This window comes from Malania oleifera, chromosome 7, assembly GCF_029873635.1.
Source record: "Malania oleifera isolate guangnan ecotype guangnan chromosome 7, ASM2987363v1, whole genome shotgun sequence".
In the NCBI taxonomy this organism is placed as follows: Eukaryota; Viridiplantae; Streptophyta; class Magnoliopsida; order Santalales; family Ximeniaceae; genus Malania; species Malania oleifera.
The window spans coordinates 101900725-101914623 of record NC_080423.1 but is presented as its reverse complement, the minus strand read 5'-3'; the positions used below and the strand labels follow the sequence as shown (position 1 = coordinate 101914623).

Sequence of the window (13899 nt, the reverse complement as noted above, 5' to 3'; positions counted from 1 at the left end):
CGTGAGTGTTTCTACCTAGAATTGAACCCCTGATCCTTCTTCTTACGTGCTAATGTCTTTCCATTGCGTCATGCCCGTGGGTATAAAAACATTACTTTAATTAAATAACTATCACCATCAAATATGTTATTATAAAAAACATGAATATTGTGAAAAAAAAAATGACTATTAATAATTAACAAGGTAATAACAATAATAAAATATGTTATCTTGGTATAATTGGATATTTAGAAGACTTTTGTATTGAATAAAAATTGGTGATTAAATTGTAAAAGGATAAATTTCAGTGAGTTTTATGATCCATCATAACCCTAAAAATTATTATTATTTGGTCCTTAAAGAACCCTAATTCTAACTTTGGTGGTGTGAGGGAATGTGGGATTGGAGTTTTAGCATCTAGCTAATGATGCATTGGTTATTTCAAATCAAGGAATCCATTAAAATGTTCTCTCCAATTAACGTTAATCCTTTTCAACATGCCTATCAGATATCCCACAATTAATCTTTCAAGGCATGGAAATACTGCCCTATAGCAGTATAAACCCATTGAACCGATTCAAAGAACAATCTCAGCTTTTACAAGTCTCATCTCCCCTAAAAGCAGAAGAACAAAAAGAATTCTGCCCTAGTCTGATCGGGATATATATATGTTTAGCCTCAGAATTTAGATCTCTACCGTTCTACATGCAGAGAACAGCAACTTGAAGTTTCTGTTCCATCTTCCTGCAAAGGATTTCTATACATGTTCACACAAGAAGGTATAAATATCATCATAATGAAGCTTTGGACACAAGATTTACAAAAGGGGGCAAGTGAAGAAAAAGTAAAAATGGTTCATTTTGGCTGAACCAAAGAATCTGCATGATAGACAAGATCTATTTATCATTGATCAATAATGTACTGTTACTTTTGTTATTTTCATTCCCCTAACTGTGCTTCTATTTTCTACATTCTCAAATTTTGTACAGTTGCCGAAAAATAGAAAAATAAATTAAAAAAACTTGCAAGAAGAAATAATTCCTCTTGTCATCTTATAGGTGATGCTTTGAGAGACAAAAAGCTATCAAGATCTGTTTCTCTTGAATTTTCAGTCAGAGGCGGTCCAAAAACGTCCCAGAAGCGAAGAGTTTCATCTGCGCCAGCTGAAACGACCGTCTGTCCATCTGGGCTCTGCTAAAAAAAAAAGAAAAATTGAAACGGGCAGCTTGTATTCTGAGTCTGCATTCTCAATCCAGTATCGAGCTCAGTTTCAGATAAAAAATTTTCAGACAAACCTGGGAAAGGTGGAGGATTCGGGATGAGTGATTCTGTATCTCTCCTATTTTATCCAAGGAAGGGTACCTCCACAAGCATAACTGGTTTCCATGCTGATCTGTGCTGTAACCATGGCCACTCAATAGCTCCCTGTGATGTATGTTCCACTCCAATCCACATATCTGCAGGGGAAAAAAAACAAAAACACCAAAATTACTATAGGAAATAAAAACCAAATTGTCAAATACTTACATGAGTTTTGTCAACATTCCGAATAATATTGCTGATGAAAGAAGATGATGTTTGGTGGCAATTTGATACCAATTTATGAAATATACAGTATTGCACTATCAGCTTAGTAGGTAAAAGCAGCAGCTGAACAACTAAAATCATTAAAGGGTAAAGAACACCAACAGTTCAAGTTCTCATGAAAAGGAGGTGTTCAAGCATCAATTTAATGGATTACCAATTCTAGGTCACGACTGTTTGGAAAACAAGGAATACAGATGAGTAAACTTGCCTGTGCTTTTGTATCTATGCTTTTGATGCATGCCCCCTTCTTTATGCTCCACATCTTTATACACCCATCTGATAATCCACCTCCAGAGGCAAGTATATCAGACTGATATGGGCACCAAGCAAGGGCCTTGACTGCAGCACAATGGTCATTGAACTGATGCAGAAAACGGGACGATCTCATAGTATAGGCATTCCATATGTAAATGCAGTTGTCATTGCCACCGCTCGCCAATATATTGCTGCCGTTTGACCATTTCAAACCGCACACCTCTCCCCTGTGTGCTCGTAGACAAGCTGTTGTGTTATTTTCTGCCCTTGCTGTCAATCAGATAATGCATGCAAAAAATTCTAAAATTCAATCATCTCACTTATGTAGGCCAATTTTTAAAGTGAAAACAGCTGATGCAGAAAACATATAGTTGACATACCATCATGATTAATAATAGATTTGTCTAGACTCCCTGATGTGAGAATATGGCCATTCCATGCAAGGGTTCCAACTCTATTATGATGACCTTCTAGGTTTCTCACCTGTTTGTGAAACAACAAATGCAAAGGTGTCAATTCCTCCATAACATTATAATTCATCTTAAAAAGCCTAGGGGAGGGTGTGGCTTACTAGTTTGGAGGTTTCGACGTCCCAAAGCTGAAGCTTGGAAGAAAAATATCCTACTGCTACCATTTTGGCATCCTCTGACCAAGCCACACTTGCAGGGTAATCATCATCACCATCTGCTTCTGACAACATCTGAATGCTTCCATTCTCAGCATTCCAGAGATATAAAACTGAGCCCAAAGCAACAGCAAGGATGTTGTTTTTCCCCCAGTCCATGATGTTTAAATAGTAGTCATCCTTGATTCTTGGTGCATCTAGAATTCGGCATGGGGTCTACCAGTCATCCAAAAGATCAAGTTATGTGAAGGGAAAGCATAAAATACCAGAAGCAGCTTAGAAACAGTTCTTGAAAAATATGAATAAAAGGACACCTTTGTTATGATCAATAATTTATATACCTTGAGATTTCATGAGTTATTTTCTCTAATTCTCATGCTTTTTGTTTACGGGACAGGAAAACACAAGCACACACACCCACACACCCGAAGGAGATTGTCGAGTAATGGTACTCAAAGGGTGTTTGAGATGACTTCCACAAGTAATTTTAGTTTTGATTTGAATAGGATAAATTGCCCCCCTTTTTTTTTCCTTGAGTGACAAAAAATATTGTACACTATATAAATTGCCCCAAGCATGCCCTTAATCAAGACATATGGTTCGACCATTAACCAGCTTGATTCTCTCGGACAATGCTAGTTACAATCACTATTTTTTTCAGTCAATCTTAGTTTCATGGTTCTAAAATGGGATTATATAAAATTACAAATCCCTTGATCATTAAATCCATATTACACATGAAAGTTTGAACAATATAAATCATTTTGTAGACAAAATATCCTTTTGTTTTAGAATTAAGACAAAACAGTCCTAAAAGAATATAAATTCAACCAAAAATAAATACAATTACATTTTGAAAGTTTATTCCTAGTTTTAAACCTAAAGGAAGAAACTCCATTTGGCAAGAAAATGAAATAAACTATCAATATATATATATATATATATATATATATATATATATATATAAAAGTAAAAGTAGTATAAATCATTTTATAAACAAAAATGTCATTATATTTTTAAAGAAAGGCAAAACATTTCTAAAAGAAGCAATATTTAATAAATTAAATGATAAAATCACATTTAGAAAATTTATTTTAAATATGTTAAAAGTCTGAACCTAAAAAAATACATTTGATTAAAAATAAAATAAATGTAACGGCAGTATAAGTACTAAATAAAAGGTACATATCAGATGTAAAAAAATACGTAAATTCTTATGACATTTTCAAAAATATTGTGAAGTGTCTAATGTGATTTAGATAAATAATAACCAACTTCTCAAGATAAATTTTAAAAATAAAATTGTAGAGTTATACATTTCAAATAATAAAATTTAAATTTATTTGAAAAACACTTACTTATGATCATTAAGTAAAAAAAACATGGCAAATAACAATTAATAAATTGCAATAAATTTGTAATAAATTGATATTTTTATAAAATAAAAAGAATATAAAATGTATGTGTATTATATAAAATTTTCATATATAATTTTATATAAAAAATAAAATTGCTGGGGGAGTACTCCTAATAAAAATTCTCTAGTTGTTATATTTGTGTGTGACTCTTATACTTAGTGAGATTCACAAACGAAGGAAGAAAAGCATGACTTTTGAAGTATTCCTAAGTGGCAGTAGAAGACTCGTCAATGAGTGTCCTGTACTCATCGATGAGGAGATCTAGAGAGCAAGAAAAACTCAGAGATCCTGAGACACCGAGAGCAGAAAATGGGCTCGTCAACGAATGCTCTGTTCTTGTCAACGAGTGTCCTTCTTGGTCTCGTCGATGAATCCCTTGTTCTCGTCGACGAGAAGTTTTGGGCTACAAGCAGTTTTTTGAATTTTGAATTTGAACGTTGGGGTGGTTAGGTAATTGGAGGGAAACCTCTGAAACACTGTTATATATGTCATTCTAGGCATGTATTGAGGGTGTGTGATCATTTTGAGAAGTGTATTGTGTACTTTTAGATTTCCTTAGTGAAATTCTTGTGCTATTGCTTTCGTGGATGTAGGCTTTTCTGAACCATGTAAATCTCGTTGTTATTCTTGATTGTTATTATTTTCTGGTTGACTTTTCATTTACTTGTAATATTTATTCCACTGTGCTTAGTATTTATCCCAACCATATCACAAAAAAATTGGTATCAGAGCAATTGTTGTCATGACATCGAGATCGTCTTCTGTAAGATTTGACATCATCAAATTTGATGGAACCAGAAACTTTGATTTATGGGTGAGGAGAGTGAAAGACATTCTTGTGCAACAAGGAATGAGAAAGGCATTACTTGGTGTTCAATCGGATAGAATGGGTGAGGCAACATAGGGAGAATTGCAAGCATAGGCAGCTTCTACAATACGCTTGTGTTTGGCCGACGAAGTACTCTATCAAGTGATGGAGGAGGATTCTCTAGCGGTTATACGGCGAAAGTTAGAGAGCTGGTACATGTCAAATCTCTCAATAATAAACTTTTTCTTAAACAACGTTTGTATTAACTTAAGATGGTTGAAGGATCAAACTTAGATAAACACATTAATGCTTTCAATCGAATTATTAGTGATTTGACGAGAGTTGATGTTAAGTTTGATGAGGATGACAAATTTTGATGTTGTTAAACTCTTTGCCCTCGAATCATACCTATGAAAATCTTGTGACCACTTTTACGTGGGAAAAAGAAACTGTTGATCTTGAAGAGGTAACAAGTGCTTTGCTAAATTTTCATCAAAAATTGAAAATATGTGATAAAGGAGAAGGACTTGTGGTAAAAGGTAATAACGAGCGAGGCAAAGGAAAATCCAAACATGGATCAAGGCAGAAATTTCGAAATCAATCCAAGAAGAAGAAAGAAATCCGGTGTAATTAATGCAATAAAAAGGGGTATGTGAAATTGGAGTGTCCGGATTGGAAGAAGGGAAATTCTGAAAAACATGAGGGCACTTCAAAATTTGTGAATGTTGTTCAAGAAGGAGATTAATCATGTAGTGATGGTGATGTTCTATCAGTTTCAGTGAGGTCGGATATCTAACGGACTCTTGGATACTTGACTCGGTATGTTCTTATCACATGACTCCGAACAAGGAGTGGATCAACACTTAGAGGTTAGTGAATTCTGAATTAGTTCTTATGGGTAATTGTTGGAATTGGTGTATTCCCAAGAAAGAGGGGGGGGGGGGGGGAGGGTGAATTGGGTATTTGAAGCTTTTCTCCTAAGTCAATTCAAATTCCACAAATAGTATTACACAAGCCTAGGGTCTTTCTATATAATCATAAACTCAATCAAATATTCAAACAATCAAACACATGTACTACATATAATAAATCAAACATAAAACATACATGTGCTGAAATTGAAAGTGCGGAAAAATAAAAGCTGCACCAAATATGTTATCGGGGTTCGTCCAATACTACCTACGTCCACGCCTCAAGCTCACAAGCAAGAGGATTCCACTATGTGGAGCGACACCTAATACAACACCTTAGCAGGATTGTGTACCTAGTTCTCTTAACCGAGTCTGAACCAGTCTGAGACTTTTCACAGGGCAAGTCTCCCTCTTCTGACCATACGTCGGGAAACAATAGATAATCAAATATTGTGTACAAATAAATGCTTCTAATACAAGTAGATATGTACCATTCTACGCACAATCAATTAATGCACTCACATATGATAGGGTATTAAGCTCAAGTGAGATTTCATTAATCAATGCGTTAACTCTCAACAATATGTGTGTCAATATGTATATGTGAGAGTGAGACCTTTGATTTCAAGATAATGTATTTGCAATATGAATATTCAAAGATATTAGGGTTTAAGCTTGCTAAAAATGATTTTATCAAAACACAAAACAAGCTTATGAAACTTGCAATAAGGATGCAAGTTCTTAAGCCAATGAAGAGTTTTTCCCAATCAAATATTTATAAGTAAAATACAATGGGAAAAACTTTAAGCTACTTTCCAAAATCAACAATCAACAAATGCAAGTATGAGAGAGTTGTTAGCTTACAAAGAGAATGAAAGAATACCCACAAAAAAATAATCTCTCTCAAAGATATGTAATTAAATGAGTATGAGAAAAAGATTTTTGCAATGTGTTTGTGAAAAAAAATGGAAGTATGAAAGATTTAGCACAATAAATTTTCTGAGATAAATTTTGCTAATCTATATGCTAATCTTTTTGTCAATTATGACAAATGAGGAGCTATATATAGAGTTGGACAAAAATATAACCATTGGGGACATCAAGGGTGTTTTGAAATTTGTTTAATTGAGTTTAATGAAAATTAACCCTGATTTACTGCGGTAAAAATTTTACCAACCCGAGAGAATCGGTCGACCATATTCAAGGTTTGGTCGACCATATTACTGAGTTTAGTCGACTGTGGCCATTTTGAACTGGAGATATGGTCGACCGTCTCAAGGCAATTTCAACCCTTCAAGGTTCGATTGACTATATTTTAAGTTTGGTCGACCCAATTGTTAAGTTCGGTCGATCATGAAGATTATGAACTGAAGGTTTGGTCGACTAAGTTGTTTGGGGTTATGCACGTGTGAGTTCGATCCACTGTGGAAGACACGTTCATTTCAGAATGGTCGATCGAACGAAGTTAACATGTTGACTTCTGGCTGGTTTAGTCGACCGAGGGATTAATATTGTTAAGTATTCGGTCAACCAAAACTTTGACTTTGGTCAACTTCTTAGTTTGGTTGACCGAGATCAAATGACCTTGCTATGGTTGGTCGACCGAGGAAAATGAAATTTCAATTTTGCCCCTAAGGTCAGCTATAGTCGTTGTTTGGTTCCCTACGATCGAAGCTTTTGATTTAAGCCATAGAATCTGACGTTGATCAACCTTCGGTCAACCAAAGTTTTTGTAAACTTCGTTTTAGCCCTATTCTTTGACCCTAACCAATTAGTTAATTTAAGAAAAGAGTTTTCGTGAAAAGTGCTGGTCCCTAGGGTCAGTCTACGGTTGTCTGAGCTTATCATCCACATCATACATGCCATGCATTTTATTATAGAGCAAATCAAAATAAAAATGCATTTACAATTTAAACACTCTTCTTCTTCTTCTTTGCTCGATCACGGAATGCGCTAGATACATATGATCTTGGTTTTTCTTCTAGCTTCCAAATCCATTGATCTTATGTGTGTTGAATTTTAGACCTGTTCACATACTTAAACACACATAAGATATTGGTGCTTTGTCAGCATCAAAATAGAGATCGGACTCAAAAAGTCAACAATAATGATACTTCTTGCAAAATCATTGGCATAGGAAATGCAAAGATAAAAATTTTTGATGGGGCTATGAGAACCTTGTGTAATGTAAGACATATACCAGAGTTGAGGACGAGTTTGATATCACTTGGAACTTTAGATTGTAATGACTTTAATTACAAGTCCAAAGGTGGAGTTCTGACGGTATGGAAATGTAATATGACTGTAATGAAAGGGCAGAAATTTGATGGGAATATCCACACATTGCAGGGAACTACCGTTGTAAGTGGAGCTACAGCCATAGATGCTAAATCAGATGAGACCGTCTTGTGACATATGCGCCTTAGGCATATGGGGGAACATGGCATGAAGGAATTACACAAGAGGAAACTTTTAAAGGGCTTGAAATCATCATAACTAGAATTTTCCAGGATTTGTGTTATTGGAAAACAGAATAGGGCAAAGTTCAGATCAACTATACACAAGATAAAGAGTATTCTTGATTATGTGCATTCAGATGTTTGGGGTCCGGTTAGAGTTGCATCAAAGGGTGGACATGTGTATTATGTGAGTTTCATTGATGATTACTCACGGAAGGTTTGGGTTTACTTCATATGTCACAAATCAAATACGTTTGCCAAGTTTAAGATTTGGAAGACTGAAGAGGAAAACCTGACAGGAAGGAGAATCAAATACTTAAGGTCAAATAACGAGATCGAGTACGCCGATTCTCAGTTTATAGAGTTTTGTGTGGAGTAGGGCATCAAGAGACACTTTACAATTCACCGCACACCTTAGCAAAATTTTGTGGTAGAACAGATGAACCGGACTCTTTCTGAAAGGGTTTGGTGTCTCAAATTAAATACAGGAATATTGAAAAACTTTTAGGTCATTTTTTGATAAACCGATCACCAAGGGCATCACTAGAGGGTAGAGCAGCAGAAGAGGTTTGGACGAGAAATGCAGTAGACTACTCTAGATTGAAGATATTCGGGTGTCCAACCTATGTTCACGTATCTAGTGAGGAGAGGTCTAAGCTTGAACCAAAGTCTCGTCGTTGCATTTTTTTGGAATATCTAGAGGCTGTGAAGGGGTACAAGCTATAGGACCCAGTGGAAAACAAGGTGGTGGTCAGTAGGGATGTAATCTTTGAAGAGAAGGTTATGGTAAAGCGTACTCAAGAGTGTGATGAATAGAAATAGGAGCCAGAAAGCTGGGACAGTGATAACCATGTTGTGCAGGTGGAGTTGGAAGCTTAGGGAAACAAAAATAATTATATATGGTCCTATGGTTGCAAGGAGTTCTAGCTCGGGAAACCAGCAAGTCAATGATGTTCCTATACGGAGATCCAAACGCAATATCAGGCCTCCACCAAGGTATGGATTTGAAGAGTTAGTATCTTATGCTTTCCTTACTAGTTGCAACGATTCAACTACATTTCAAGAGGTAGTGCACAGTCAAGAGAAAGATAGGTGAATGAGTGCAATGATTGAGGAGATGGAATCACTACATAAGAATTAAACTTGGGATTTGGTGGAGCTTCCAGATGGAGAGAGACTGACAAATTGCAAATGAGTATATAGGAAGAAGAAGACAATTTTAGAAAAGGAAGGAGAGAAATTCAAGGTTCGGTTGGTAGCAAAAGGATACTCATAGAAGAAGAGGATAGATTATGAAGAGATCTTTTCTCTAGTAGTTCGACATACTTCTATCAGAATTGTGTTGGGGTTGGTAGCTCATTATAATTTTCATTTGGAACAAATGGATGTGAAGATGGCGTTTCTTCACGGTGACTTGGAGGAACAAGTCTACATGGTATAGCTGGAGAGATTCATTGAATTGAGAAAAGAAAATTTAGTTTGCTAGTTTAGGAACTCTTTTTATGAGCTGAAACAGTCTCCAACACAGTGGTATAAACGGTTTGATTCTCACATAATCAAGATTGGCTACAAAAGGTGTGAGTATGATTGTTGTGTATATGTGAACAAGCTTGAAGATGGTTATTTTATTTTCTTGTTATTGTACATCGATGATATGTTGATAGCTGCAAAAGATTTAATTGAGGTGAATCAGTTAAATGACTTTGTTGTATAAGGAATTTGACATGAAAGATCTTGGCTTGGCCAAGAAAATACTTGGGATGAAGATTCATTGTGACAGAACTGTAGGGAAATTATGACTATCTCAGAGGGTTATGTGCATAAGGTGTTGGAGAGGTTTAGCATGATTGATGCAAGATCGGTGAGTACACGTCTAGCGAATCATTTTAAGTTGTCTACTGAAGATTGCTCAAGTACGGATGAGGAAATCCGAGATATTCAAAAGTCTCCTATGCTAGCACTATGGGGAGTTTAATGTATGTCATGGTGTGTACGAGACTAGCTTTGGCTCATGCAGTGAGTGTGACAAGCAAGTTTCTCTCTAATCCAGGAAGGTAGCATTGGGAAGCCATCAAAATGGAACTCAGATACTTACGGGGTACATCGGGATATGACATCATGTTTGGCAAGCAAACAAGGTTGTCCTTCAGTAATGGGGTTTGTAGATGCTGATTATGATGGAGATATGGATGATAGAAGGTCTACAACAAGATACGTATTTACCCTTGTAGGAGGACTAGTATATTGGAGATCCATGGTACAGTCTTTAGCAGCATTATTCGTGGCTGAGGCGGAATATACGGTAGTTGCCGAAACTGCAAATGAAGCCTTATGGTTTACCAGTTTAGTCAGAGAGTTGGGGTTATAGTAAGATGGTGTGGTGTTGCATTGTGATAGTAAGAGTGTCATTTACTTGGCGAAGAATCAAATATACCATGCTAGAACCAAACACATTGATGTGAGGTTCCACACGGTTCGAGAATTGATTGCTTCGGGTGAACTTGTGTTGGAGAAATCTCACACGTTTGAAAATGCAGTCAAATATTTTGACTTGTCGATGAGTGTCCTGTACTCGTCGATGAGGAGATCCAGAGAATAAGAAAAACTTAGAGATCTTAAGATACCGAGAGCAGAAAATGGGCTCGTCGACGAATGCCCTGTTCTCGTCGACAAGTGTCTTTCTTGGCCTCGTTGACGAATCTCCTGTTCTTGTCGACGAGAAGTTCTGGGCTGCAAGTAGTTTTTTGAATTTTGAATTTAAACGTTGGAGTGGTTGGGTAATTGGAGGGAAACCTCTGAAACACTGTTATATATGTCATTCTGGGCATGCATTGAGGGTATGTGATCATTTTGAGAAGTATATTGTGTACTTTGAGATTTACTTAGTGAAATTCTTGTGTCATTGCTTTCGTGAATGTAGGCTTTGCCGAACCACGTAAATCTCGTTGTTGTTCTTGATTATTTATTATTTTCTGGTTGATTTTTCATTTACTTGTTGTATTTATTCTGTTGTGCTTATTATTTTTCCCAACCATATCACAACACTTGGAGAAGATGATATTAGGGATATGGAGAAAAATCTAAATAGAAAATATTTTGATTAGAGAATTATCAATTTTCGTCTTAGAAAAAAAAAAAGTAGATATTGAGTCCAATATATTTACATAATTTTAAAGAGAGCATTACTATTATATCATATATCCTATAATTTTAAGATTTGTTATTTCATTTCCTAGTATATATACATGGTGTCATAATATTTTTTCATGTCTATATTTGTGCTAATTTTATTATAATAAAATAAATGTGAATATATTTTATTTAAATATTTATTACGGTTATATATTTTTGTTTTTAAGAATATCTAAATTTTTATTTATATAGAAAAAAATAAAAAAAAAATTGCACAAGATTATTCACGTGCAATTACGTGCTTTTGGCATGTGATGTATTTACTAATAGAAGAAAAAAAATCTAAGAAATATTATGTAACTAATAATAAACTTAAATTTCTTTAACAATGATCTGAAAACCCATTACCATTACCTTGGGTAAGCATCGAGATTTCTTGGCAATTGTAGAACTTAATGCTAATGCTGCTTCCTCATCTCGCCGCAACTCATCAATATGACCAAGAGATTTCCTACTAGATCTGGGGCTGCCCCTGAAAACCAGCATCCGAAATGGTCTCCCTTCAGAATCCAAAGCCAGATTCTCTGCTAACCTCCGTTGGTACTCTTCCTGCCAATCAAGAAAATGAACCCAATATCATCAATAAACACACAGAAATTTTGACAGAAACTTCATCCCATCATCAAGAAAACCCAAAAGCACAAACACAAGGTAGAGAATTGGACAGAAACTTCGTCCCACAACCAAGAAAATCCAAAGACACAGATACCTATATGGAAATTTTTGCAGAAAATTAGTCGCATAATCAAGGGAACTCAAAAACAGAGACTCCCATGTTGAAAATTTAACAGAAGCTTCGTCCCAGAATCAAGAAACCCAAAAACATAGATACCCATTGCGAAATTTTGACAGAAATCTAGTTCCACGATCATGAAAGCATAAAAATAAATAAATAAATAAGTACCCATTTAGAAATTTTTTGACATAGACTTCGTCCCAGAGTCGAGAAAGCCCAAAGGCATAACACCCATTTAGAATTTTTGACAGAATCTGTATCTTACAATCAAGAAAACCCATAAAACATCAAGACCCTTTTCTGCAATTCGATTAAAACAAGAGACCCACATGCAAAAATTCGAAGAAATTAAACCATCGAAATGAAGAAAGGCGAGAGAGAGAAACGTACATTGCATTTGGAGTTCGAGGCTTCCTTCGTCCTGCTCGTCAACAGGCTGCGCGCTCGATCAATGTCCATCAAACTCCTATTTGGTATAAACCGGTCACCCTTCAAAACCAAGTAAACATAAGAAACCAACATTGACAAATCACCAAAAGCATAAGATTTAGAAGCACAAGAACACAGCCATGGAATTTGAGTCTCTTGGGGAACATAAAGTTTTGAGTCTTGAACTTTGAACATCATATCTAAGTAGAGACAGGAAGCAAATGGCGAAACCCCATTTGAATTTTAGCAGAGTTGTTGTGCAATTAAGAAGGGAGTAAACTAATTTTACCGGGAAATCATACTGGGCGGGGCTGCTGAGAAGGCGAGAAGGAGAGTACCAGTCGTTCTGAAATCTCTGCATGGCGATGGGGGTCTCTTTCTCCGGTTGATCAGAAATCGAACACTGAAAAAGAGACCAGAGTGTTTGAGAGACAGGAAAATCAGATGACCCACCGGTTCATGCTCACGAGTTCTAACATCTCCCGCCCGCTCATAAACCCTTTGCACGTTATAAGGCGGGGGGGAAGTAGTTATCTCATGCTCCCATGGCGTGGGAATGAATAAACATTGTTTAAATATGCATTTTTGGAAATAAAACTCCAATCGTATCATATCATTTCAGATATTCCAAAATTAAAGAATTTAATTATGTGTTTGAATTAAGTTGTTTTCGATCCGTATGGTAAGTTGATTTAGTAATATGTTGAAATTATTCATGAGTAAAAAAATAATTCATAGATTATTTTCTATATTGTGATCTAACAGCAATAAGTAACCTTTTTATTGAAAATTTAGTTAAAAACTAGAGAAAGGGTAATAGAAAATTTTGGGATTTAATGGAAATTAATTTCAAGGTTGATAAGTTGAATTTACTTGAATTTAATCAATTTCAGGATTTTCCTATTTTAACAAAATGTTTTGCAGTATCACACTGTATTAATGTAGATTGTTCAATGTGATTTATGGTTGGTCATTTTTTTTTAAACTATAATATATATTATTTAGTTAAAAACTTTAATGACACTCAAATATATCATGATTGCTTTAGTAAACAAATAAAATAATAGACAGCGATAAATGAAATAAAAGAGGAATTTTTTTTTTGAAGTTATAGAAATTCAACAGTCTAGTTTTTCAGGACTAGATGTTACTAATTATTTTATTATATCATTTTGTTGAAAAACATGTCTTTATATAGACAAATGCATTGACATCCCAAAGGATAACTGATGGGTGGAGAGGAGCACTCAGTCACTGGCTGTGACTGAAACTCAGTGAGGATAAATACCAAACAAGTATATTTCAATCTGAAAATAATACAGAGGAATTAAAATCTCTCTCACGGCTCACTGGCTAATCTCTCTCACACACCACATAATATAACACAATACACACACCTATTTATAGCTATTACAGAAGCAATAAAATCAACAATGGTGGGTGTTTAATTCAGAGGAGGTGGGCTGGTAGGTGGAGTAGGCAGCCTGCAAATCTCCAATG

At 35.4% G+C, this 13899-nt stretch overlaps 1 protein-coding gene across 1 annotated transcript; it reads right to left on the bottom strand.

Moving 5' to 3' along the window:
• Positions 1-1026: 1026 nt before the first annotated feature.
• On the bottom strand, positions 1027-12868 carry LOC131160271 (cell division cycle 20.2, cofactor of APC complex-like). Its single transcript, XM_058115735.1, has 8 exons — positions 12689-12868; positions 12361-12459; positions 11589-11783; positions 2393-2662; positions 2202-2304; positions 1775-2091; positions 1275-1436; positions 1027-1170 (listed from the first exon to the last, which is right to left on the bottom strand). The coding sequence occupies exons 1-8, from the start codon at positions 12758-12760 to the stop codon at positions 1027-1029; spliced, it is 1362 nt and encodes a 453-aa protein (XP_057971718.1). The 5' UTR covers positions 12761-12868.
• Between the last annotated feature and the right edge of the window lie 1031 nt (positions 12869-13899).

Bases quoted from the DNA above. Each gene is read 5' to 3' on its own strand.
- LOC131160271 (XM_058115735.1), bottom strand. From the start codon at position 12,760: ATGCAGAGATTTCAGAACGACTGGTACTCTCCTTCTCGCCTTCTCAGC. The intron at 11,784-12,360 runs GTACGTTTCTCT...CTTGATTGGCAG, and splicing joins CCTCGAACTCCAAATGCAAT to GAAGAGTACCAACGGAGGTT. The intron at 2,305-2,392 runs GTAAGCCACACC...TTTCACAAACAG, and splicing joins ACGTCGAAACCTCCAAACTA to GTGAGAAACCTAGAAGGTCA.